The sequence below is a fragment of the Microcaecilia unicolor genome, chromosome 4 (assembly GCF_901765095.1).
Source record: "Microcaecilia unicolor chromosome 4, aMicUni1.1, whole genome shotgun sequence".
Lineage (NCBI taxonomy): Eukaryota > Metazoa > Chordata > Amphibia > Gymnophiona > Siphonopidae > Microcaecilia > Microcaecilia unicolor.
In genome coordinates this window covers 272,773,360-272,800,284 of record NC_044034.1, presented here as the reverse complement: position 1 = coordinate 272,800,284, position 26,925 = coordinate 272,773,360, and the positions used below count along the sequence as shown (strand labels likewise).

The following is a 26,925-nucleotide window of genomic DNA, read 5'->3' as shown; positions in this document are numbered from 1 at the left end:
CCAGCACTGACGTCAGACTCACCGGTCTATAATTTCCCGGATCTCCCCTGGAGCCTTTTTTAAAAATCGGTGTTACATTGGCCACCCTTCAATCTTCTGGTACCATGCTCGATTTTAAGGATAAGTTGCATATCACTAGCAGTAGCTCCGCAAGCTCATTTTTCAGTTCTATCAGTACTCTAGGATGAATACCATCCGGTCCAGGAGATTTGCTACTCTTCAGTTTGCTGAACTGCCCCATTAGGTCCTCCAGGTTTACCATGAAGTCAGTAAGTTTCTCCGACTCGTTCGCTTGAAATACCATTTCCGACACCGGTATCCCACCCAAATCTTCCTCGGTGAAGACCGAAGCAAAGAATTCATTCAGTCTCTCCACTACGTCTTTGTCTTCCTTGATCGCCCCTTTTACCCCTCGGTCATCCAGCGGCCCAACCGATTCTTTTGCCGGCTTCCTGCTTTTAATATACTGAAAAATTTTTTACTATGTTTTTTGCCTCTAATGCTATCTTTTTTTCGTAATCCCTCTTGGCCTTCTTTATCTGCGCCTTGCATTTGCATTGACACTCCTTATGCTGCTTCTTGTTATTTTCAGACGGTTCCTTCTTCCATTTTCTGAAGGCGTTTCTTTTAGCCCTAATAGCTTCCTTCACCTCACTTTTCAACCAGGCCGGCTGTCTTTTGGACTTCCGTCTTTCTTTTCTAATTCGCGGAATATGTATGGCCTGGGCCTCCAGGATGGTATTTTTGAACAGCGTCCACACCTGTTGTACAGTTTTTACTCTCTCAGTTGCCCCCCTAAGTTGTTTTTTACCGTTCTTCTCATTTTATCATAGTCTCCTTTTTTAAAGTTAAACGCTAACGTATTTGACTTTCTGTGTACAGTTACTTCAAGGTTGATATCAAAACTGATCATATTATGATCACTGTTATCAAGCGGCACCAGTACCATAACGTCCCTCACCAGCACTTCCGGTGCTACATATTTTTGTAGCACCGGAAATGGTGTGCTGGGGGTGGGAACTAGCACCAGCGGTACTTCTGGTTTAGCGAGTGGTAAACCCACGTTGGGGCTTAGTAAAAGATTCTATTGATCAGAATCTGATGTCTTAAAAATATCCAAAATATCAAATATAGCAGGTAAATTATTTTTAGGTGGGATATCCTTAGATCTTTTCTCAGCAACAGGTAGATAAAAGTACTGTTTCGGGCACCACCTTTAGAACTTCAATTAAATATTTAAGAAAAATTTCCCTTAGAGATCTCAAAGGGAAACGAGGAAGATTGATTAATGTAGATTGGAAGATCTTACCTCATTTTCCAAAGCCTCAGTCTTGAGCTTTAGAGATGTATTATCCATAATCAATGAAAATTAACAGGTCTAAAGAACTGTTAAAAACAGATTTAGAGCCTTCAAATGACTTTTTCAATCCCTTGATCTCAGAAATACAAGTTTCCATCTTACTTTCCAGTTTCTGAAATCTAGCAGTCAAACTACTTATATGCAGGATTAATGCTTGTCCTAACTGTAAGATTGCTTGCCAATTAGATTCCAATGTAAATTGCTCTGGACAGGGCAAGGAAAACAACCCAAGGTACGGCAGACTGCCCTAGGTTTTCAGTAGGGCTTTGCTCCATTCCTATTGCAAACACTATCCTCAAAGCTGTGGAACAGGTCTCTTCCACTTTTACAGTACTGACATTGCTTCTCCTACTGCCATTCACTGATCCCCACTCAGAGGGAGATCAACTCAAACCTTTCCACCTTGGGAGTGCTCCAACCAGTGGCGTAGCCAAGGGTGGGCTCAGGTGGGCCCAGGCCCACCCTCTTTGGGCTTAGGCCCACCCAGTAGCAGCACACCTATGATTTGGCAGGCAGGGATCCCCAAGCCACAGCATCTGAAAACTCCCAACAACTGTCCCTCCTGCATACCTTGGAAATAGCAGATCTTTGCCTGCATCGAGCAGCGACTGATACATACTGTGCACTTGCCCCTCAGCCTTCCCTCTGATGTATTCCCACCTATGCAGAAACAGGAAGTTGCATCAGAGGGAAGGCTATGGGGCCAACATGAGCAATGTGTATTAGTTTCTGCTCGCTCCGGTGAAAATCTGCTATTTAAAAGGTATGCGAGGGAGGGAGATGTTTGCGAGACCATATGGCATGCAGGCAAGAGAGGGAGAGACCAAATCACTGTGGGATAGGGTGGAGTTCTTCTGCCCACCCATCTTGGGCCCAGGCCCACCCAAAATTGAGTGTCTGCCTACGCCCCTGGCTCCAACTGCCCAAACAAAACTCCATGGCTATGGCAGGGCAATGGCAGTCTCTGGGGACAATGCTTGCAAATGAACGGGTGGTGTCCTCTTCTCTGAGCTTAAAGTTACATCCATGCCAAGGGAGTTTGTCAGTCCTCCTGTCTCAGACAATACTCCCAGTGGCTGTTGACCTCGGGAGCCTGTAGCTTGAGGTTCTCTGCATTGTAGGAAGAGGTCAATTGTGCTTTAAAGTGGAGGGCAGTTCCTGAGGTGAATCTTTGAAAAAAGAAGGACCAGAGCCCCATCCAATTGGTGTCACCAATCTAAAGCATTGAAAGGAATAAGCCAGGTGAACAAAAGGGAATGTCTAGAAGAAAAGCAAATAACGGCTGTGGAATTCATTGGAAGTCTTAGTAGATCTGAGAAAAGACAAAATCTGTATCCTCCATGGTAAGGGTATAACCCCAGGGAGACGAGGAGAAGCCAGAGTGGACACAGACACACAGTAAATGGCAAAGTGGTGTAAACGTGCAGTTTGAAAAGGCAGCAGAAGGTAAGATGATGTTTTTTATGTATCACATTTCTTTCTACCTCCTTCCTTTGAAAAAGGGATGTGAAGTGCCTGAATCCAATACATTAATCAACTTGAAATGACATATCTGCTATTGCTTGACAGAGTATAGCATGAAAATCACTGTTCAAAACAAAAGTTTTGCAAATTTACCTATTAATATGTGTTAATAGTAGATAAGAACAGAAAAAGCCTAATGAGTCCATCTATTCTGCACAGTTATTCCAGTTCACACTACCTAGGATCTGCCCTGTCTGTGAGTCATGGAGTACATATGTTCGTAAGATATTTGTCATTTCCCCTTTGTACTTCACTTTCTTAGGTACAATAGATTAGCGTACAACATCTCTCATTTAGATCACACCCAACGCCCTTCTCTGCCATTGTCTTTGTTTTATTAGGTATTTCAATTTTCTAAGGGGTATCTCCACTAAACTATGTTGAGCTAGCCTTTTTTTTCCTGAAAATTGTAACAGAACAGTGATCAACCTAGACACTTGTACAGATAAGTGTCATGAATAGAAAACAAACATTTAGAAATAATACAGGAGCACATGGTAATATCAATGCACTAAAGTCTGCCTAGTGGAGGAGTGGCCTAGTGGTTAGGGTGGTGGACTTTGGTCCTGGGGAACTGAGGAACTGAGTTTGATTCCCACTTCAGGCACAGGCAGCTCCTTGTGACTCTGGGCAAGTCACTTAACCCTCCATTGCCCCAGGTACAAATAAGTACCTGTATACAATATGTAAGCCGCATTGAGCCTGCCATGAGTGGGAAAGCACAGGGTACAAATGTAACAAAAGTAATAAAATAAATTATTGGGAGTGGGTCAATACAATCCAGTTCTATAAGGCAAAATAAAATAGCAGGCTGACAGACTAAAAACTCAAGTACGTCAGTGTTGCCATATAAAAAAAAAAATTCCCACCCAAAACCCACCCAAAACCGCACACACCCCACCCCCCCCCACATCACCCCGCCCCTTCCGTCATCACCCCGCCCCCACCGTCATCAGCCCCGCCCCCACCGTCATCGCCCCGCCCAATACGTCACCAAACTCCACCTCTGTCGCCATTAGCCCCACCCCCCGCCGGCCGAAAAAACCGCCCAAAAGCCGCACAGAAAAAAAAAACAAGCCCAAAAAAACCGCAACCCGCCGCGGGCAAAAGTTTCCCGCGGCGGGTTGCGGAAAACAGCCCAATTGGGCGGGAAAACCGCCCATCTGGCAACCCTGAAGTACGTTTCATAAGAACAACTACATCTATGGCCATCAGAGGATCTAGAGCAACAGAAATCAGTGGCTGGTTTGCAGCTAAGAAACAGGTCAGTTGTGCAGGTTCAAACTAAATATACTAGCATGGGTTTTACTGTGTATTAGACATTAGTGTGGATCCATGCTATTATATGTTAAAACATGGGGTTCTTACCATACTGGATGTTTTAACATACAATAGCATGGATCCACATTAATGTCTATTGCGCAGTACAACCCATTCTAGTATATTTTGTTTGAACCTGCATAACTGACCTCTTTCGTAGCTGCAAACCAGCCATTGATTTCTGTTGCTGTAGATCCTATGGTGGCCAGGGATGTAGTTGTTCCATGAAACGTACTTGAGTTTTTAGTCTGTTAGCCTGCTATTTTAATTTGCCTTATAGAACTGGATTGTATTGACATCCAATGTGGTAAGAACCCCACACCAGCTGGTTACATGGATAAACGCAGTACAAGATCATGATGGAACAGAGTGAAGGAATAGACAGTAGTGATAGCTAGCATCTGGATCAGTACCATGCTCTAGCTGTCATGACTGCTAATAGTATGCCAAGAGGTGATGTTAAATGCAGCCCTGTTATCAGCAGGCCAGTAGCATGACTGTAGTTAGCAATGCTGAAGTGATGCACCTACACCTCACATCCTTTATAGGAAATGATTCCCCCTAGCAGCAGTATTGCAAGATAAACACTAGGGATCATTGGTGCCATTTCGGACCAAGCACAGTCCTGGAGCAAGAGTGGAGTGAGGTCTCTCCTGTTCGGGGCTACTGTCCACCAGACAGATACCTGGGTAGGTTCCAGGGGAGGGGGATAAGGAGATGGGGAGAAGGCGAAGTTCTGTGTCATGTAGGGCTTGTGCTCAGGGGCTCTGGTTTTTTTACCTGGAGAAGAGGGGATCAGAGGGGGGGTTGAATTTTCACTGAAGAAGATCAGACGAGGAGAGTGACATCAGGGGGGACCGGAACAGGGGGATATCAGTGGTAATTTGGAGTGCAGTGGTTGGATTGGAAAAGGGTTTTGACACTGGGTGGAGGTGATCAAGCTAGGGGGGGGGGGAATATCAGGGTGGAGGTTGCTCCTGTGCTCTCTGTCATTACATGTAATGCAGTGCTGGTGCAGTAAATGCAGGGCAGATGCTGACCACAGCCCCTGCACATACCGCAAAATATTTGTACTTACTGCACGCTAGTTTTTGCCCTTAAATCAGAATCATCAAGATAAAAAAAACTCCCAAAAATACACTGGGAAATCACTCCGTCTTATTTATTTATTTGTTTGTACTTGTATCCCACAGTTATCAAAAAATGAGTTTCAGTTCAATGTGTCTTACATTTAACAGTTGTTAGAGATTGCATTAATTCAATTACATTTACAAGGTTGTATGATGCTGTGTTTTACAGTGGTTGGCAAGATAACTATTAGTGCATATGAAATAGTCATTGGGTTTCTTGAGAAGATATGTCTTAGTTCATTTCTTAGATGAAAAGATGCATTGTCTTACATCCAAGCATATTATAATAACATTTAGTTCCTAGTCCACAATAAAGTAGATCCAAGATTAGAAATTTTGAAGTACAGATAACAAAAGGCAAATAAGGGAATTTAACAAACATTATGAAATAATAGACCCTTCATATTTCATAAGCCTGGCAAAAAAGAGTGTGTTTTATTAATTGACCCCTTCTCGCTAACCTTCAGGTTTTTCAGGATCTAAGAAATATATTAACTCAGCAGGTTCAAAGAATACTTATGATACATCTGACATTTAATCAGACATTTACAAGTAAAACACAATAGGAGATTAGTGCCAAGAGGTTGGACCTCCTGGCGCATTGTCAAATATATCTTTCTCCTCTCCTGTGTGCACGTTACAAAGGTTCAGGTAAACCAAAATCTTTTTGCTCAAGGAAAAGTACCTGATGATTCAGAAACAACAGTTGTGTAATATTACGATACTATTGGTGAAATACAAACAATGTAAAAAGTGAAGTGCTCTCCATTTCTTCCTTGGGGAGGGGGCATTTAAGTTAAACTTCAGCTTACTGCTTGCTTTATAAAAGAGCCCCTTAGAGATGAGGCTTGAAACATCCAGATCAGAACGTGTTCAATTCCGGGAAAGAATTTGCCGATGCAGTGGCTTTTCTTCTTTTTTTTTTCATCTTCTTCTTTTTTTTATTGAAAAACAATTTTTTTGAATTACCGATAAATGTCTCCATATACAAATGAGAATTGGACAATCCCCCAATCTCCCTCAACCCCCCCCCCCCCCCCACACACACACACACATTTAAAGCATGTGTATTTGCCAGTATGTACAGCAGGTACAGCCATTTCATAAATATGCATATTGAAAAAAATTGAATGGCACAGACTTGGCAGCTTCCACGTGGAAGTTTGGGTAAGTAAAGAGCTGCACCATTTTACAAAACTACATATGTAAGTGCCACCAATTAAGTAGTGAGACTGCAGTTTTAACTTGGTTTCATTTTGGAGATAACTACATGGGATTAAGGAGAATGACTCCTTTAATTCCCCATGTAAAGCCCTGACTGAAATGAGAACTTGTTTAACTACATGTGCCATTGAGCAGGAGTAAAAGCTACCATGGAAACTTTTTTCCCATGCACCTGTCTTTCCCTTGTAAAATGGGGAATGGATATGTAAATTGTACTCTTCCCCAGGCCCCTCCCAGACTGCACCCAAACCACATCCCTTGGAACCTGTATGTAGTGTGGATCTCCATATGTAAAAAAGTGGCTTTCTGAAATCAGTTTGTACACATGCTATGATATGCATGTGTAAATGCCAGTATTTCCACAGAGAAATGAAAAAGGCTTTTAAAATAACCCCCTTGCCACCGTATGCCTTCAAGGTCTTGTCTTTGCCTTTGGAACAAAACTAACTAAAGAAAAAATTCTAGAAGCTTGATGAAAACTATTCAGAGCAGTGAGGATGGGCTATCCATATAGTTCTATGACAAAAGGCAGCACTGGATTTACTTCCATTGAATTTCTTAACTTCAAATTGAACCACAGTTGTATGACTGCAAAGAAAAAAATACTGAACTCATTCAACCTGTTCCTTTTGGCATAGAGCTGTATAATTCCTGAATGTAAAATTATCAGTGATGTACTACAAGGCTTTGAGCTACATTTTCTTCTGTGTAATCCATCCATAGATCATCAGGAAGATGGAATTAAAAACAATATAGCCATTTTTTTTGTGAGGAAATGAAGGTTATCATCAATATTTAGAATACTATCTTTCTAAGAATAGGTATGGATATCTTCAGAAAATGGAAAGACGAATGACAGATGACATTTAATTTGGACAATCAAAGTCACAAGAGGTATTTGAAGGTTAAATATGATGACAAGTGTTTTCCCCTTAAGCAAATTAACTGCTATTTTTATTCAATAAAAATGAGAAAACTTTTCCCATCGTGTTGTATGAGAATCATGTGCTGCTCCTTCTGATCTTGGATATCCGCTGACAGTCCCCCTTGATTAACCTTGGCACTCAGCTCTCAAACCTCCATCAGCATTACAACTCACCTCCCACCCCCAGTCCCAACGCACTGCACTTACCAGAGGTGTCCTTGATGAAAGTGTACAAATGGCATGACTATATCACACCCTTCCTGCAAAAACTACACTGGCTACCAGAACCTCACAGGGCTAATTTTAAAACTCTGTGATTAATTTGCAAGGCCCTCAGACAAAATGGGCCAGGGTACTTAAAGAATAAATTAGCCCTGTACACACTTTTGAAGCCTCTAAGATCCTCTCAAGGATCATCGCTATCTGTCCCCTCATCAAGGAAAATTGTACGATGTGATACCTGCCAGCGAGCCTTCTCGAGTAGCCAAGAGGAGCCTTTAAACAGGCTGTTATTGTCATCTGTGGAACAGAAGGCAATAGCAATTAAGGAGATCCAGGACATCAGAATGGCTAAACTAAACAGAAAAGATAAATCAACGAAATGGGACAGGAGTAGCTGGAAGGTTCCAAGATGGAGAACACCATAGAGGATAATTAACAGCCTGGGGATGCTTAGCAGATATAAGCTCTTCTTCCTACTTGGATCTTTGTGGGGGACAGAGACTCCCAGATCTTGATCCAATCTAGCCTGTTGAAACAACTAGGACAGAAGGGTTCACCCAATAGAGGATACCAAGATGGCTACAAGAAACTGGTCCCTCCAGTATCAAGTTTCAGGAGGATTCAGAATTTGTTAAATGGATTACACTCTGGTGAGAGAGAGAGAGATCAAAGTAGGAGAAACTGGAATTGTTGAGGTGTGCGTTGAATAAATTATGCAATGGACCTACCTTCTAGACAGGGCAATCAGGACCCTTAGAAGTAAGACCTCACCTGCAACCTGTAAATGGCTAGCTGACATCACTCTGTTACTAAATAAAGAAGCTCCAAAAATAGTAGACTTTCTGACAAGCAAGGGGAAAAACAAATTCATGTTCTGGTGGATATAGTGAAAGACACTGATGGGTAAAAGCATGCAGCTGTGGTAGCTCTATAGAGTTGGCCCTGATGAAATACATGGCAGTGGATGTGAAACATACCCAAGAGGGGGTTTTGAAATCAGAAATTTGGCTTCAGCTACAGTGGTGTTGTGCTTTATTGAACTGATGGAGGCTTTTTATAGGGAACTACTAGTATGGCTGTTCTCAGATTACAGATGAAGATTGAGTCATTAATGCCTCAACGATAGTGAGTTTAGGTATGAGATGGATCAGTGCAACAGGACTGATGATACAGACTTCTGAGCAGTCAGATGCTTCTGTCCTTGAAACAGAAGCCTTTAGGGATGGAACTGGACAGCTATTCAATTAAAGAATGATCTACAAAGGACTGGATACAAGAGTTCTCGAGTGGAAAGCGAAATTTTCTGAACAAGACACCAGCTTCCTGGAGGTGGTACAAAAGAGGCCACTAAGGTGGTCTTACTACAGAGTTAAAAGTGGAGAGAGATGTTCTAGTCCATCTACAAGAGACAATGGAAGATTTTAATGAGTGTCAGAGCTTAGATGTTTGCAACCAGTGTAGAGAATTTGGATTTTTGTTACCAAAATTCTACTCTGTTTATAATATATCTGTGATTGGGTTTTCTGTATGTGTCAGAGTAATTTGTTCACTGTATTTCAGCTGAGGAGAGATAGCAAGCTCCAGATGACAGGTGGGGAAATAGTACCTGGGTAGAAGTTAATCCTTTTCCTTTGAAAAAGGTGGCCCTTGTACAGTAGAGGCAAGCACTCCGCTTGGGAAGGCTGAGCTAAGAGGAAGTGTATGTGAGAAAGCATACAGAATAACCTTGATTCACCTTAAGCACACTCCTTACTTAGCCATCATATGAGGACTAGAGCTGAGGAGCTCAACCAAGAGGGCGTGGTTCATCTAGGGGAAACAGCCCAGGGCTTGTGAAAAAAAGGGAGGTTCAGGGGGAAAAGGAAGAACCTCCAAGACTGACTCTAGAACTGCAAGGATTTAAGAAGAGGTTTACAGCTGGTATCCTGCAAGGTAGGAAACTAAGTTGGTGCCTTTCAAGAGAGAATTGCTAAGGATCTAAGGAGAGGACTACAAAGGACCTAAGGAGAGGTTTGCAGCTGTGAAACCTGCAAGGTAGAGCAAGCTAAAGTTTGTATTTTGTATATGTAGTGCAGAGCCGTAGCGAGAGGAGCTGACACCCGGGGCGGGTCGCCGCTGCGCACCCCCCCCCCCGGGTGCAGCACTGCGCACCTTCCTCCTACTGGAGCGCACCCCCCCCCCCCCGGAGCGCATACCTGCGGCGAGGGACGGGCGGGAGGGCCGATCCGCCCCGATTGCACATTGCTGGGGTGTGTCGGCTCCGCGCTGATTCACTGCTCTCTCTGTCCCGGAACAGGAAGTAACCTGTTCCGGGGCAGAGAGGGCAGTGCACCAGCATGGAGCTGACACCCCCCAGCGGGGTGCACCCGGGGCGGACCGCCCCCCCCGCCCCCCCCCCCCCTTCCTACGCCACTGATGTAGTGTGGTGTTCTTATTATATAGTAGGTGATTGCCTATATTATATCTGGAATCTGGATAATCCCTGCACATAAAGTCATTTGTTTGGGACCAGGGCCGGGACTGGAATCCTCCAGGAGGTCGCAAGTAGCTTTATCCTCTCAGTAAGTCAGTCCACTCCAAAGGCTGTTGTTCTGAACCAATTGTTTATTGAACTCAAGTCTTTTCAGGAAAGAAAACAACATGGCAGAGGTAGACAAGGTACCTCATGAAAGGCTACAGAGGAAATTGGAGGGTCATGGGATAGGAGGAAATGTCCTATTGTGGATTAAAAACTGGTTGAAGGATAGGAAACAGAGAGTGGGGTTAAATGGGTAGTATTCACAATGGAGAAGGGTAGTTAGTGGGGTTCCTCCAGGCTCTGTGCTAGGACCGCTGCTTTTTAATATATTTATAAATGATTTAGAGATGGGAGTAACTAGCGAGGTAATTAAATTTGCTGATGACACAAAGTTATTCAAAGTTGTTAAATCGCGACAGGATTGTGAAAAATTACAAGAGGACCTTACGAGACTGGGAGACTGGGTGGCTAAATGGCAGATGACGTTTAATGTGAGCAAGTGCAAGGTGATGCATGTGGGAAAAAAGAACCCGAATTATACCTACGTCATGCAAGGTTCCACATTCGGAGTTACGGACCAAGAAAGGGATCTGGGTGTCGTCGTCGATAATATGCTGAAACCTTCTGCTCAGTGTGCTGCTGCGGCTAGGAAAGCGAATAGAATGTTGGGTATTATTAGGAAAGGTATGGAAAACAGGTGTGAGGATGTTATAATGCCGTTGTATCGCTCCATGGTGCGACCGCACCTTGAGTATTGTGTTCAATTCTGGTCGCCGCATCTCAAGAAAGATATAGTAGAATTGGAAAAGGTGCAGCGAAGGGCAACTAAAATGATAGCGGGGATGGGACGACTTCCCTATGAAGAAAGATTAAGGAGGCTAGGGCTATTCAGCTTGGAGAAGAGAAGGCTGAGGGGAGACATGATAGAGGTATATAAAATAATGAGTGGAGTGGAACAGGTGGATGTGAAGCATCTGTTCACGCTTTCCAAAAATACTAGGACTAGGGGGCATGCGATGAAACTACAGTGTAGTAAATTTAAAACAAATCGGAGAAAATGTTTCCTCACCCAACGTATAATTAAACTCTGGAATTCGTTGCCGGAGAAAGTGGTGAAGGTGGTTAGCTTAGCAGAATTTAAAAAGGGGTTGGACGGTTTCCTAAAGGACAAGTCCATAAACCGCTACTAAATGGACTTGGGAAAATCCACAATTCCAGGAATAACATGTATAGAATGTTTGTACGTTTGGGAAGCTTGCCAGGTGCCCTTGGCCTGGATTGGCCGCTGTCGTGGACTGGATGCTGGGCTCGATGGACCCTTGGTCTTTTCCCAGTGTGGCATTACTTATGTACTTATGTAGACACAATGCAAAAGGTAATGTGGTTATGTCTGTCTCTGAGACTTCTTACACCTAACTCCAAAACCCAAAGAAAGTCCAAACTACTATCTTTCTCTCTCTCTCTTTTTTTTGCCTTTTACAATTAAGAAATACTTTTGTTTGTCTGTGAACTGTTATCTAGCTGCGTGTTTTTTTTTTTTTTTTAAATTTTTTATTTATGAATTATTCACATTTACATGTATGCAATTCAACATAAATATGAATTCCAGACAAAAGAAAAAGAAGAAAATCAATTCAACTAGGCAAATTATCTTCATACTTTTTAGTCCACAATTAATTGATCCAAGATCTAGGAACTAAATCAGTTATGTTGAATAAGAAAAAATTAGAGCTAGAGCAGAGAGAGCTGAGAAGTCGCAGCCGGGACGTAATCGCCTAGTAATCAAGACCTACTACAGCATTACTCTTTAGAGGAAATAAATTCTCTAGCTGCGTGTTTAAAGGCACAGGCCTCTAACGCTCCCACACATTACCACAGCTTTCCTTTTCAAAGTCTTAATATAGCCTATTACTGCAGCTTTTCCTTGAAGTAGAGTCCACAAGAAGTAGCAATTGTCACAGCAGCATTCCTTTTATTGTAGAGCTTGAAAAAAAAGATCCTATAGAAATCAGTTGACCACTGTAGAGAAGGCTGTCCGATTACAACAGAAGCATGAGTGGTGTTACTGTACCAAGCACTGAAAGCTGCATGACACATTTTGATGATTACCCGTGAGCATTATTATATGAAATAGGAAAATGCAGGAATATAGAGTGTTAATACTGCAAAGTATATCAGGCAAATAAGGTAGCACAGCAATAGTTTGAAAGCAAACTGGAAGATCTAAAGTTTGTTTTGGATGGCGTTAAAGGCCTACTACGTATGCAGCTGTGACATTATACTGTTTACACAATGCATGCAAAGGAAAGTTTCTAGACTATAATCCACAATTAAATTTATCTTTCCAAACTCTAGTGGCTCCCTGTTACAGTCTTGTCACAGTGCTGACGTACTTCTGTGAACTTTAACGTATACAGAAACTTTACTTTTTTTGATAAGACATCTTATCTGCATGCCTTGAAGGGAAATGAACAGATGAATCGCCTATACCCTGGACTTAGATCAAGGTTTTCTTGTGATGTGCATGCCAAAATTGATAAAAGTGTTATAAAAGTAAGATATTTTCTCTTTTTTTTTCACTTTTTTTTTTTAAATATTCCAAGCCCACTAATAATGTTCTCCTATGTGAAACTGGTAAAAGAGCAGTTTTCCACATAGTTTCATTTGAGTACAAGAAAAGTATTACAAGAGTGTGATATAAAAATACAGTAAACCAAAGAGCACTTCAGGAACAGTTTGAGAATGAAGTACAGTAAAGTTATACTCTACCAACATGCATGTATGAGCCACGTGGATGCATAAATGTCTAGAATATGAGAAATTAAATGTGTAAGCATGAGAGTAGCCAGAAGCTGATTTGGGGGGGGGGGGGGGTTGGACTGGGGGAGGCTAACATTTCATCTCACCCTCCACTTTTGTGTTGCCATGCCCCTCCCCCCGGATCACACCTTTGGCGGGGTGCTCAAGCCCCGCTAGCTGAAGTTTCACCACTGGAGCCCTGCAGTGCAGTCTGGGAAACAGGCATGCTGTTTCAGCCTCCGATACCAGCACTTCCATGCATGCTCAGTTCAAATACATGAACTGAGCATGCACGGAAGTGCCAGCATAAGTGGCTAGAGCACCCTGCCAACTTCCTGCTGCTCAGGCATCACGAATTTGGCTCCTGCGGTGAAACTCTTCTGCTGGCAGGGCTTGAGCACCCCCTGCAGCCATGTGTTGGCTGCCACAATTTTGAAGGTGGCCTGAACCAGAAGTTCCCTCCCCCCGTAGCTACGCCACTGCGCTTAAGTGTACACTGACCTGTGAAAATGCCAACAGGTCGCCTAAATGTTATTCTGTAATAGGTCATTGAACTTACATATGGCTGGATTCAGTAAATGGCACTCAAAATTCAGTGCCAAAAAATCAGCGCTGAGCGGTATTCTATAAAGGGAGTTCCAGGATGAGCGCCAGCGCCCTTTATAGAATAGCATGTAGCACTGGGATCTATGTTCAACTCTGGGCACAAGGATTTACACCAACTGAAGCCAAGTGTAAATCCCGGTGCACAAGTTGAGCACAGATCTGCACTATTCTATAACACTGTGCACATCTTAAGGGAACACCCCTGACCCACACATTTCCCTGCCCCTGTTGCAGATCCTCACAGAAACAGTTAGGCACTATTCTATACATGAGCACGTAAGTGTGTTGTCACACAGATCTGCCGTTTCTGCCCCGTTTCAGCACCTAGCATTCATTAGAATGCTTTTCTGCGCCAAAAGTTCAGCACCAAAGTAGCACCTACCATTAGGCACCATATATAGAATTCTCCCAATAGTGCATAAATGTGAGGGGTGGAAGACAGATGGGGTCATACTGTAAGTTATATGTGTCCCTATTTCATCTAGGTGCCCCCATTCATGCCCACTCTATGGCTGGTATAACTGCAGCCGCATAAATGCTTGGCACACCAATACCAGGGTACACTAGTATTTCTTATAGAAAAGGCTCCTACCATGAGTCCTCGGAGGCTCTTAGTTGTAGAACATGGGAGGGTGTGGTCGGTTCTTCCACTTAGACATGCAGCTTACAGAATAAGGAAGTTGAATGCATCCTTGCTACATTTAGGTGCCCACAGTTATCCCAGGTACGGGCTCGTAAAAATATGGTACACTGATGCTGGGTTATGCAAAATTCTACAAATTAATAGGCTCATACCACATGGCTTTGGGGCAGCTGAAAGGAGACTCACACTTATAGAATATCCCCTTATATGTACCCACACTAACTGTATAAGTGACAATGGGGTTCATTTTCAAAAGAGAAAACAAATGTCCAAAAAGTGGCATAAATCTGCATTTAGATGTTTTTCTCACAAAAACGTCCAAATCTGTATTTTTGAAACCAGTTTTTAGACATTTTAAATGCATTCATATCACAAGGGGGCATGCCAGGTGTATGTTAAGGGCAGGATCTGGGGATTCCCAACACTTGGACATTTTTCTGCCATAATGAAACAAAAGAAAAACATCCAGGGTTAAAAGTTGGACATTTTGGTCTAGACCTATTTTATTAATGAATAAAGCCACAAAAAGTGCCCAAATGAACAGATGACCACTGGAGAGAATCAGGGATGACCTTCCCTTACTCCCCCATTGGTCACTAACTCCTTCCCACCCACCAAAAATGTGATTAAAAATATTACTTGCCAGCCTCAGATGTAATACTCAGGTCTATTAGAGCACATGCAGGTCCCTGGAGTAGTCTAGTAGTGGGTGCAGTGCAGACAGATAGACCCAGACCCAAACCTCCCACTACCTGTTACACTTGTGGTGGAAACTATGATCCCTCCAAAACTCACCAGCAACCCACTATACCCACATATAGGTGCCCCCTTCACCAATAAGAGCTATTATAGTGGTGCACAGTTGGGGGGTAGTGGGTTTTGGGGACTCAGCAGACAAGATAACGGAGCAACAGTTAGATGTGTACCTGGGAGCATGATTTGAAGTCGACTGCAGTGCCCCCTAGGGTGTCCCATTGCTCTTCTGGGATGTCTGTGTGGCTAGTCTGCTAAGAATGCTGGCTCCTCCTACATTCCAATGGCTTGATTTTTTGTGTTTTTGACTTGGACATTTTTTTTTTTTTTGAAATGGACCAAAAAGATAAATGCACAGAGTACAAAAACATCTAGCAATAACCATTTTTGAAACAAAAACATTTTCTGTTTGAAAATGGCTGTATTCCCCACTTGGATTTTTGACTTAGATGTCATATCAAAAACGCCCCTCAATGCTTTGATAAAGTACCATAAATTGTGCACTCCACACCCATTTTGCACCCTAGCCTGCCTATTTCCTACCCCATACAATGCAGTTAGTAGGTGAGTTAGCATATGCTACACAAACCTTGATACCTTCCTTAATGAGCTATACCCACACTAAGAAGAATACCCAGCCAAACAAACTTGGACAAATTTCACCCAGATCACACAAGAAACATTAGCACTAGCAACCAATAAGATCTCTACAGCCTACTGTCAATTGGGCACCTGCCCCAATTATCTAATGACCCCCCCACCCCCCGCTCGATTCATCACTGTACTTACCTCCCATCTCAACTTCTTATTCCAGCATGGAAAGGTAATATACTATTCACACCAAAGACAAAGGTAATATACTATTCACACCATTACCAAAAGACACCAAAAAGAAAAATAACGATATCACCAACTACCGACCTGTGGCATCCATCCCACTTACAAACAAACTGATAGAAAGCATTGTAGCTAAACAACTTACTGAATACATCGACAATTTCTCAATCCTTCATGAATCACAGTTGGGCTTCAGATCTCTCCACAGTATGGAAACCGTCCTGGTAACTCTCCTAGCCAAGTTCAAAAAGGAAATTGCATTAGGTAAAAACATACTCCTCTTGCAATTCGACTTATCAAGCGCATTCGATATGGTTGACCACTATATACTATTAAGAATACTCAACAAAATAGGCATAGGAGGGACTATGCTCAAATGGATCAAGGGTTTCCTAACCACGAGATCTTATCAAGTAAAAGCAAACTCAAACATATCACCATCATGGAGTACCGATTGCGGAGTACCCCAGGGTTCACCTCTCTCACCCATATTATATAATCTGATAATGATCCCCTTTACTCATGCCCTATACAAGCATAATCTTAATCCTTTTCTGTATGCAGATGATGTCACCCTTTACCTACCGTTCAACTCTAATCCAACAGAAATCACTGTTGCAATAAAGACTAGTTTAAGCTTAATGGATGCCTGGGCATCAACATTCAAACTCAGACTCAACAAGGAAAAAACTCACTGCCTTATTCTCTCTTCTCACCATAAAACAAACCTCCCTTCATCCATAAAAACCCCAGAACATACTCTCCCAATATCAGACAAACTGAAGATCCTTGGAATTACTATTGACACCAACCTAACCCTAGAGAGCCAAGCCTCTGCCACCATGAAGAAAATGTTCTATGCAATGTGGAAACTCAAACAGATCGAACAATTCTTCCCAAGGGAAACTTTCCCTAACATAATTCAAACAATGGTACTATCACATGTTGACTACTGTAACGCCATATATGCGGGATGAAAAGAACAGATCTTAAGGAAACTCCAGACCATGCAGAACACTGCAGCTAGACTCATTTTCGGAAAGACAAGATTCGAAAGTGCTAAACCCCTACGTGAAATACTGCACTGGCTACCAATCAAGGAACGAATAGCCTTCAAAATTTGCACTCTGGTCCACAAAATAATCCATGGTCTGGCCCCATCCTACATGACCGAACTTATCGACTTACCAACTAGAAGCATCATCGAATCAGCAAGAACATTTCTAAAACTGCATTACCCAAACTGTAAAGGACTAAAATACAAATCAACATATGCATCCAGCTTTTCCTACATTTGCACCCAGTTCTGGAATGCATTACCTAGAAACATTAGAACTGTGAATACCCATCTAAAATTCTGAAAAGACCTCAAGACTCACCTCTTCCGGAAAGCCTACCCAGCAGACCCGAACTAATTCAAGAACAATGCATCACATCTCTCGAACTAAGAAATGAACAATACCCCTTCCACATAATCCTATTACTTCAAACTGTATGAATTTTACCACTCCAGTTATATTTAAGTGGACTTCTACTCTTATCCTACTCTGTATTGCTCACTAGAAGCTGTAGTCCCATCCCCGGAGACTTATCAGCCTCATTGGGATTATTTCTCTCCATATGCTACTATATATTCGTCCCAGAGTTGTTTTCTCTTTTCCATAACCTTATCAGCTTCCTTGCACCTACTGTTACTCTATTTTCCACTCTGTATATATTCCCAGAGTTGGTATTCTCCTCTCCAGAACCAGTAAGCCACATTGAGCCCACTGCTATGCAGGAAAATGTGGGATACAAATGTAATAAATAAATAAAATAAATATGCTAAAGGGCAGATTCAAGAAAGAGCACCTACAGTTAGGCGTCAAGATACAGCATGCAAAGTGCAGATTCTATAATAGCCATTGCACCACTAATAGGACTTGTGTTATTTAATGTCTGTTAATGCATGCTAGTTAAGTTTGTAACTGAGGTAATTGGGTATGAGTTGACATGGTCAAGGTCACAAGGAATGTTAGTGGGATTTGAGCCCTTGCTTCCCTGTTCACAGTCCACTGCTCTAACCCTTAACTTAGTCATTCATATTATGTACAGCACCTATTTACATTATTTAAATCATTAACATTTTATTACACTAATTATACAAATTTTGAAGCCTGCCTTAATCTCAATTCACCTGTTTATAGGGCAAATTTGAAACCTCACGAGCTGCTTGTGTGCTCATAGGTACTTTGCCCCAACAACCTTGAAAACTCATTATGAAAGGGAACCTCCCTATTGAGTGTTTTTTTTTTTTTTTTGGGGGGGGGGGGGGGAATACAGATGTCAGCCATGCTGTCTTTACTTAACATACCCACAGTTGCACCAGCCTTTGAGCTGGCATAAGTGCTTGTACCTAAAGTTAGGTGCCTCAATGGAGACTTCAGCTGGTATTTTGTAACCGCAGTTCTACGTGGAAATGTGGTTACAGAATTGACATTTACCCCCAATTCTATAAAAGTTGTCAAAAATTGAACAAACAAATGTAGGCATGTTCCCAATTTCCATGCACAATTTAATAGAATTATGAGCCAATTAATGCCAATAATTGGCTTGTTAGCAAGAAGGCACTAATTAGATTTAATTGGGACTTACGTGCCTAAAATATACGCACAGCCCAAAAGAGAGGGTGCAGATTTTAGGGTGGGTCGGGGGCATGCTGGCTGTTGTTTTGCCTTCCTCCTCCTTTTTTAATATATGGAATATATCTGGTCTGGGCTTCCAGGATGGTATTTTTCAATAGCAAATCACTCAAATCTCAAAAACAGTGGATTACAACTATTAAATTGAACAAGGTAAGTGTGCGCTTTCTCTTCCAGGCAAAATGGAGATGAATTTTGAAAAGTAGAAGATGGACAATATGTGGAGAAGCATTTTCGATATGACGTCTAAGTTAGACTTTGGACATTTTGTGTTAAATGACCCAAATCCAAATAGGACATGTGACCATTTTAAAAACCACAAAACATATAGGTTTTTCAAAAATATTGTTTTTAAAAAGGTTTTGTGCTCTGTGCATTTATTTTTTTCAGGCCACTTTAAAAACAAAAAAAAGCATACAAGTGAAAAATGTAGAAAATCAAGCTATTAAAATGTAGGACGAGCCAGCATTTTTAGCAGACTGTTCTCCCAGACATCCCAGGAGAGCAATGGGGCATCCTTGGGGGGTACTACTACGGATGTCATATAAATGCTCCCAGGTACACATCTAACTATTGCTCCCTTATCTTTACTGCTGAGCACTTGAAAACCCACCCAAATCCCACTTCCCCCAACTGTTCACAACTACAATAGCCCTTAAGGGCAGGGCTGCCTTGAGGGGGGGCAAAATTCACTGGGCCCGGGCCGCCGGTGCTGCAGTCCCCGGTCTCACCTGCCTGCCTGCCTCCTGGGCTCCGGGCCCCCTGCATTCGAAGCAGCAGTTACAGATTGCCTCCATTCGGGCCTTCCCTCCCTGTGTCCCGCCCCTGCGGAAACCAGAAGTTACATTAGATGAGGGCGGGACACAGGGAGGGAAGGCCAGAAGAGAGGCGATCTGCGACTGCCGCTTTGAGTGCAGAGGGCCCAGAGCTGTGGAGGCAGGCAGGTGAGACCAGGGACTGCAGCGGTGGGGGGGAGCGATGGGGGGGGTGGCAGAGGTTGAGGGAGTGACAGGGGGAGCAACGGGGGGCAGCAGCGGCGGGGGGGGGGGGGCGGAGGAGGCGGGGCAGCCTTGCCCCAAACCCAGCCTAGTCTCTCGGCGGCCCTGCTTATGGGTGAAGGGGGCAAATATATGTGGGTACAGTGGGAGGGGGGGGGGTAATTGAAGTCCCCTCCCCAGCCCCAGATGTGTCACATCCCATCCTCCTCCTTCTCCAAACTTGAGGTCACAGGCCACTCCCTCCCTCCACCTTAGTAAACAGGCCCCAGTGTTGGAGAATCTGTCTACATATAGTACTATAAAATATAGATCCACTGCACCTGAACAAGGTTAGCATAGAAAAGAACATAATTCTTTTCCTCAAGGAAGTATTTCAGTGATAAGATACTGTGTCTCAAACTGCACTTCTGTTTTGTGCTTTGTGGCTGGTTGTCATATAATTTTGCTGGTGTTCTCCTGTCAGGGAAAATAATTACTTGCAATTTTTTGGATAAGGAAAATTAATTAGGCATGTGCACATCTGCATTGTTTTGTTTTGGCATGCACTCTTGTCTATAATGTGCAGTATTAATAGCACACACCATTACTAGGAACAGCACATGCCACTCAGTAATAGCGCACGCTATTATGTAATTGAAATAGAATGAAGGGACGAAAAGCAAAAAGAAAAAGAAAGGAGAAAAGGAATCAAAATGAAATGAACTGAAACATTTCTGCATATAAACCCCTAAAAATAACCATGAGGTGTATTTTTGTGTATGTGTATTTATTTCATATAGGGGCCTCTGTACTATAATGTGCTAAAGGAGAAATTCTATATATGGCGCCTTAAAAATCAGCGCCATAAAACCACGTGGTTAGTGTGATTCTATAAACTACACTTAAAATTAGGCTCACTTAATAGAATATGTACATGTGCCATTCTTGTGCCTAAAATTTAGGCGCTCCCTAAAACCAGGTCTAAATACCTGCACCTAACTTAGGCGCAGATTGGGTGTATTCCATAATAGTGTGCATAGTTGTTGTTTTTTTTGGAACACCCATAATCTGCCCATTCCATGCCCCCTTTTTGGCTGTGGGCATTAGAATTTATGCCTACCATGTCATAGAATATGTCTATAAGGTTGTACACATAAATTCTGATTAAATCCAATTAGTGTCGCTAATTGGTAGTTAAGTAACAATTATTGGCGCTGATTGGCTTATTAATCAGTTACATTTTACACACAATTTGGCCATGTGGACAAATTAGTGCGCACAACTTAAGGCACCATGTATAGAATTTGGGGGTAAGCACTTAGGGATGGATTCTATAAATGGCACACAAAAATGGGCATTGAAAAAGATTGCTGCTAAGCACTATTCTATAAAGGGTGTGCTCCCTCTATAGAATAGCGCTTAGCACCAATTCCTGCACCCTAACTTTGGGCACCAGACTTACACCTGCTGAAACCTGGTGTAAATACTGGTGTCAAAGTTGGGCGCACTAACCCACTATACCATGACAGTGCACACAACTTGTAGGTTCACCCCTGATCCACTCATACCCTTCCCATGGCTGTGCCCCCTTTTGAGATATGTACTATGGGAGCTGAGCACCCAGCATTGTAGACTAGAGTGCAACCAGTTGCGTGCGCAAATTCTAATTGGTGCCAATTAATGTACGTAATTAGTTCTTGGCTTCCAACTATTGATGTTGATTGGCTCATTGTCCAATTAAGTTGCTTGCAAATGTCAAAGTACGTGCAGTGTTGGGCGCCCAAATCTGGATGCCATATATAGAATCTGGGGGGTAACATGCAGTGTAATGTGCGGTAACCTGGTAGTGCAGAGCTGTGTAAAGGGGGTTTTTTTGGTAATTTAGGGGCCCTTTTAATAAAGGGTTGCCACATGGCAACCTGGAACGAAAGCCGGCCCAGTGCTACAGAAAATCAGACCTGATTTTCTAGCATAGGGGTTACCCGGCAGTAGTCAGATAGTGCTGCATGCTGCCTGGTTACTGCCGGGTTAGCGCTGGAGCCCTTACTGCCACCTCAATGGGTAGAGGTAATTGCTGGCTGCACAGCAAGTACAAACTTAAAACAACAGACGTTTCTTTTTCTGAACTTTTTACCCACTGCAGTAAAAGAGGCCCTGGTTGGTGGTAAAAACGGCCACTGCTGCTAGCACAGGGCCCCTTTTACTGCAGCTTAGTAAAACAGCCCCTTAGTAGCTAATTGCACTAAACCAGTGGTTCCCAAACCTGGTTCTTGAGACACCTCAGCCAGTCAGGTTTTCAGGATATCTACAACAGGGACGTAGCCAGACAGCAGATTTTGGGTGGGCCTAGGCAAGAAGTGGGTGGGCACCAAGCGTTCTTCCCCTCCCACCAAAAAAATTTCTCAGCTGGTGGGAAAATGCTTCTCTCCACTTCGGCAGTCTGCAGCAGGCATGTGCTGAAAACTGAGCATGCGCAGGTGCCAGAATCGTGCAGAGCAGTGTTTTTGTTACCATCAGGGGGAAGTTTTCAGCTGGCAGAGCTTGGGATCCCCACTAGCTACTGCTAAACATGTGCTACTGTTGGGTGGGCCTGAACTCTACGTGGGTGGGCCACTGCCCACCTGGGCCCACCTGTAGCTATACCACTGTATATTCATGAGAGACATTTGCATACATTGCCTCCACTGCATGCAAATCTATCTCATGAATGTTTGTTGTCGATATCCTGAAAACCTGACTGCCTGGGGTGCCTCCAGGACCAGGTTTGGGAGCCATTGCACTAAACTATATTTTCAGTGCTTTTGATGTCAGGAAGCATGGTGTGGGCAGAGAGAGTATGGAAGGCATTAGGCAGTTAACTCGGTGCATTTCCCAAACACTGACTAATGTAGAGTTAATGTGGGACCACTTACGGCCTCCTAAACAGGAGGCACTAAAGTTCTTCCACATTAACCAGGAGAAAGTACCATGCGCTAATGTGAATGTTAATGCACAACCTGTAATACAAAATATTGAGAATGCCCCCAATAGGTGTTGCATTACATTTGCAGCTACCATGCAGTGAAGTCTTTTGTTAAGCTGTGGTAACTGCAAATTTTACTGTGGCTTAATAAAAGATAGCTACACTGTATTCTATATTATATACATTTAAAGCTGCATATCGTTTCAGCAATAGGTTTGTACATTTGTTAGTTGAGCAGTGTTCCTTAAAGAAATTGTGTATGCTAAATTGATTTCACCTACAAATTAGCATGTTAGGTCAATTAAAGTGCATTAAAACTTTCTAATGTTAAACATTTTTGTTAAATAAACCAAGAAACAAAATCTGAAAATCAGGAGGAAAGCCCAAAATGAACTGAAAATGAACCAAAATATTTTGACTGTGTTCACATCCCTGTTCGGCCAGTTAAAATGCATAATAAGTGCCACTGGTGAAAATTCACACATAACTTTAAATGGATTCATTATCCATTTAAAATGAAAGCTGATATTTACCAATGAGCACTTGTATGTTTAGCAGCTGAATTTCACTGCCAAAGCATGTTTTTCCCCTTCCCTTGCTCTGCTCCAAACCACCCCACTTTTCTGTAAGTAGAAGCAGCTCAAATTTTCTAAAGAAAAGCAAGTCCTTGGTGAGAATATGTTTTCTTTTTGTACACTTTCATTTTATCATTTTGCATAGGATTACCAGAAGATGATGGAAATTCCAGGTTATCATCCTGTACAACAACAAATTCATCATCTCACCGGCAAAGGGAGAATCAAACCAGTCAGGTAAACTCCTCCAGAATGTATCATGCTTTTATTGAAAATTAAAGACAAAGAGCAGACCCATACGGACACAAGAGGATACACACTGATCTATGTTGGTGGAGCCTGTGTTCTAGGCGAGACATGGCCATGTCGGGCATTTGAGAGTGTGAATCCTGGGAGTATCAATATTACTTATTAAAGACTGCATTTTCTACATCGAGGTCTGCTCTATGTTTTTTGTTCCATGGTGGATATTTTGGACCGATGGCCTTCTTGTTTTCTTACCTCTCTTTTATTGAAAATCATACAGTCAGTTCCAGATATAGGGCCCTTTTACCAAGCTGCAGCATAAGGGGGCCTTTGCTGATGTTGGTGCTTGTTTCTGACACACTCCAAGGCCCCCTTTTACCACAGTGGGTAAAAGGTAGGTCTTTCTTTTTTTCAGGAAATAGCCATGTGGCAAGTGAAGCCCTTGCCACATGGTCATTTTTTTGGGGGGGGGCCCTACTGCCACGTATTGAGGCAGCGGTAAGGGCTCCTGCGTTAACCCAGCAGTAACCAGGCAGCGCGTGGCACTGCTCGATTACCGCCGGGTACACAATGGCACTACAAAAATGAAAAAATATTTTTGTAGTGCCGGATATGACAGCATGCTAGGGGTGGGAACTACTGCTGGGCTGCTATGGTAGCCCGGTGGTAGTTCCTTTTTAGCAAGCGGTAAGCCCGTGTTGGGCTTACCGCCACTTTGTAAAAGGGGCCCTCAGTATATGACACTGAAAAACTGGCTCCGATAAAAATCAGTGCTCAACACTGTTCTATTATGGGCACTGAAAGATGAGCACCCCTATGCCATCTGCAATCAGGTATAATTCCCGGTGCCCAATTAGGCACTCTTCTCCAGTATTCTATAACACTGCGTACAAATGTTAGGAATGCCCCTAATCTGTCCATGTATCTCCCATGATCATGCCCACTTCTGAGTTGTGTATGATGGGATTTGGGCACACATTGTTATAGAATAGGAAGATGTATGCACAAATCCAAATTGGTACCAATTAATTCTTATTAGGTCCCAAATATTGGAACTATTTGACTAATTACCCAATTTAGTTAGGTGCTACATATGGAATCCAGGGGTCATTATATATTTCCAAAATAATGATATATAAGAATACACAAAACCCAATTTTGTATAGATCGTCTATGTCAGAAAAAGGACATCCAAACCATTTCATCCACAGTTTACAGCACATGTTAGAAACGGATTGTTGAAAGTGGAGTCCTTTGTGAAAAGTACATCGGGTAAAGGGAAAGGGGATGGGATTTGATATATCGCTTTTCTGTGGTTACAGTCAAAGCTGTTTACATATTCTGTGCAGGTATTTATTTTGTACGTGGGGCAATGGAGGGTTAAGTGACTTACAAAATGTACTAAAAGAAAAAAAACATCCAGTGGCATTGCTTGGGCTTTGTGCATGTAATTGTCGGCACTAACCGAATGTGTTACCTCCTCACGTGTCAGCATTTACAAAAGAAGCCGATCATTTTTCTTATTTCAGATTGTTGTGAACACCAGAGAGGTAAGTGCAGTCCCCCCTCAATAACTTCTGCATACCCTAGTTCCAAATGTACGTTTTAGAGTAGTTGTAAATATTAACATCGGGGAAATTTTGAAGTATACAACTATTTCCATAGCAAAATTAAGAATACATGTGTACCCTCAGGTTTTATGTAGCATGCCTAACATTCTGCGCCAAAATCCAAGCATATTCTATAACAATGCACATAATTTAATTGGCTTAACAAGCTAATCAGCATTGATAACAGGTCTTAATGAGCACTAATTGGCAATAAGTAGAATTTATGCACATAACGTACTAAGCATATTCTGTAGTGCACTGTGCCTAAATTCTAATGTGTGCAGCCAAAAAGGGCATGGTTACGGGTGGGGAAATGGGCATTTCAGGGGAGTTCCAAAATTTGCATGCACTGTTGTAGAATATGCCCCAGTGTGCCTAAATCTACACACCCCTAAAGTATTCACTAGGCAAACATTACTTTTTAACAGTGAAGGGAGTGCTTAAATCATCTATCTCATTATACTCAGCTTCAACGTCACATTAGATACATCCTTATTCAAACCATCATGGTCTAGTTAGACAAACATACTTTAATAGGATCATCAGACCAGCGTGTCTGCCTCTATAATGGCTAATATGAGCCAAGCATGTTTCAGAGGCAGTACCGCAATCCTCATTGATCCCAATATTTGTTGTTAGCTTTTTTTCTTTTTTTATATCATTTATCATTTATTTTGTTTTATCACACTCATTATCGATTTTCAATTTAATGCTTAGCTTTTCAGCTTCAGTGAACATGCATAATGGAGACTCGGTATCACCGACATAGATCCATGTTTCGCTGTATGCTGTTTCAAGGTAGTCTCCTGTTTTCTCAAAGCGGGTTTCTAAACCATTTCTTTTTAGAAAACCACTTTGAGAAAGCAGGAGACTACCTTGAAACAGCGTACAGCGAATGACAACAAATATTGGGATCAATGAGGATTGTGGTACTGCCTCTGAAACATGCTTGGCTCATATGATAATTATGATAATTATGTTAAATTATTTGTGACCTTTAAGCAAAAAGGTACCAAAAATGGGGTTACAAATAACAGATATAAAGGCTGTAAAAGTTTGGGGGCCCTTTTACTAAGCTGTGTAAGCATCTATGCGTGCCCAACGTGCACCTAAATGGAGTTACCACCTGCAAGTCTGAGAGGGGTCACGGCCACAGACGTGACAAGGGGGGACCCACATGTGGGTACAGTGGGTTTCTGGTGGGGTTTTAAGGGCTCACATTTACCACCACAAGTGTAAAAGGTGGGGGGGCCTGGGTCCGCCTGCCTGAAGTGCACTGCAGTACCCACTAAAACTGCTCCAGGGACCTGGAAATTACCACATGGCTCTTGTGGTAATTTCATTTTTTGGCGCATGTCTGAAACGCTTGTCTGAAAAATAATTTTTATTTTCTGACGTGCGTCCGCTATGCGCGCCAAGTGACATTTGACATGTGTAGGTCATAACCGCCTGGTTACCGCTTGCGACTTTACCACTAGGTCAATGGCTGGCGGTAAGGTCTCAGATCCAAAATGGATGCTCACCAATTTTGATTTTGCCACACATTCATTTTCGGCAAAAATTTTAAAAAGGCGTTTTTTGTAGGCGCGCTGAAAAATGGATCTGCGTGCACCCAAAACACGCATCTACACTACTGCAGGCCATTTTTCAGCGCACCTTAGTAAAAGGACCCCTAGGAGAGGCAACTTTCATTTTGGAAAGTTTTGTGTACTATAGAGTCAGTAGAATGGGACTATGCAATTTTTATTCACAACTTTGATATTTTTCATGTTCTACCTCCTAAAAACTGCAGGTACCTAAAGTGGGGTATGTGATTTCTGGGGTTAATTACTTCTTTTATTGAAAAATATTTAAAGACGTGGGGCCCTTTTACTAAGGTGCGCCCAAAAGTAGCCTGTGCTGGTGTAGGTGCGTGTTTTGGAAGCGTGCTGGTCCATTTCCTCAGCGCGTCTGGAAAAAAGGGATATTTTTTATTGTATCGGAAAATGGATGTGCTGCAAAATGAAAACCAAC

The 26,925-nt window shown here is 42.6% G+C and overlaps 1 protein-coding gene across 1 annotated transcript in view; it reads left to right on the top strand.

The window, feature by feature from the left end:
- Positions 1 to 26,925, top strand: part of MYO16 (myosin XVI) — a 481,895-nt gene that overhangs the window by 438,837 nt on the left and 16,133 nt on the right. Inside the window, exon 33 of the mRNA XM_030202479.1 lies at positions 23,202 to 23,293. Coding sequence (XP_030058339.1) covers positions 23,202 to 23,293 — 92 coding nt within the window. The remainder of the gene's footprint in view (positions 1 to 23,201; positions 23,294 to 26,925) is intronic.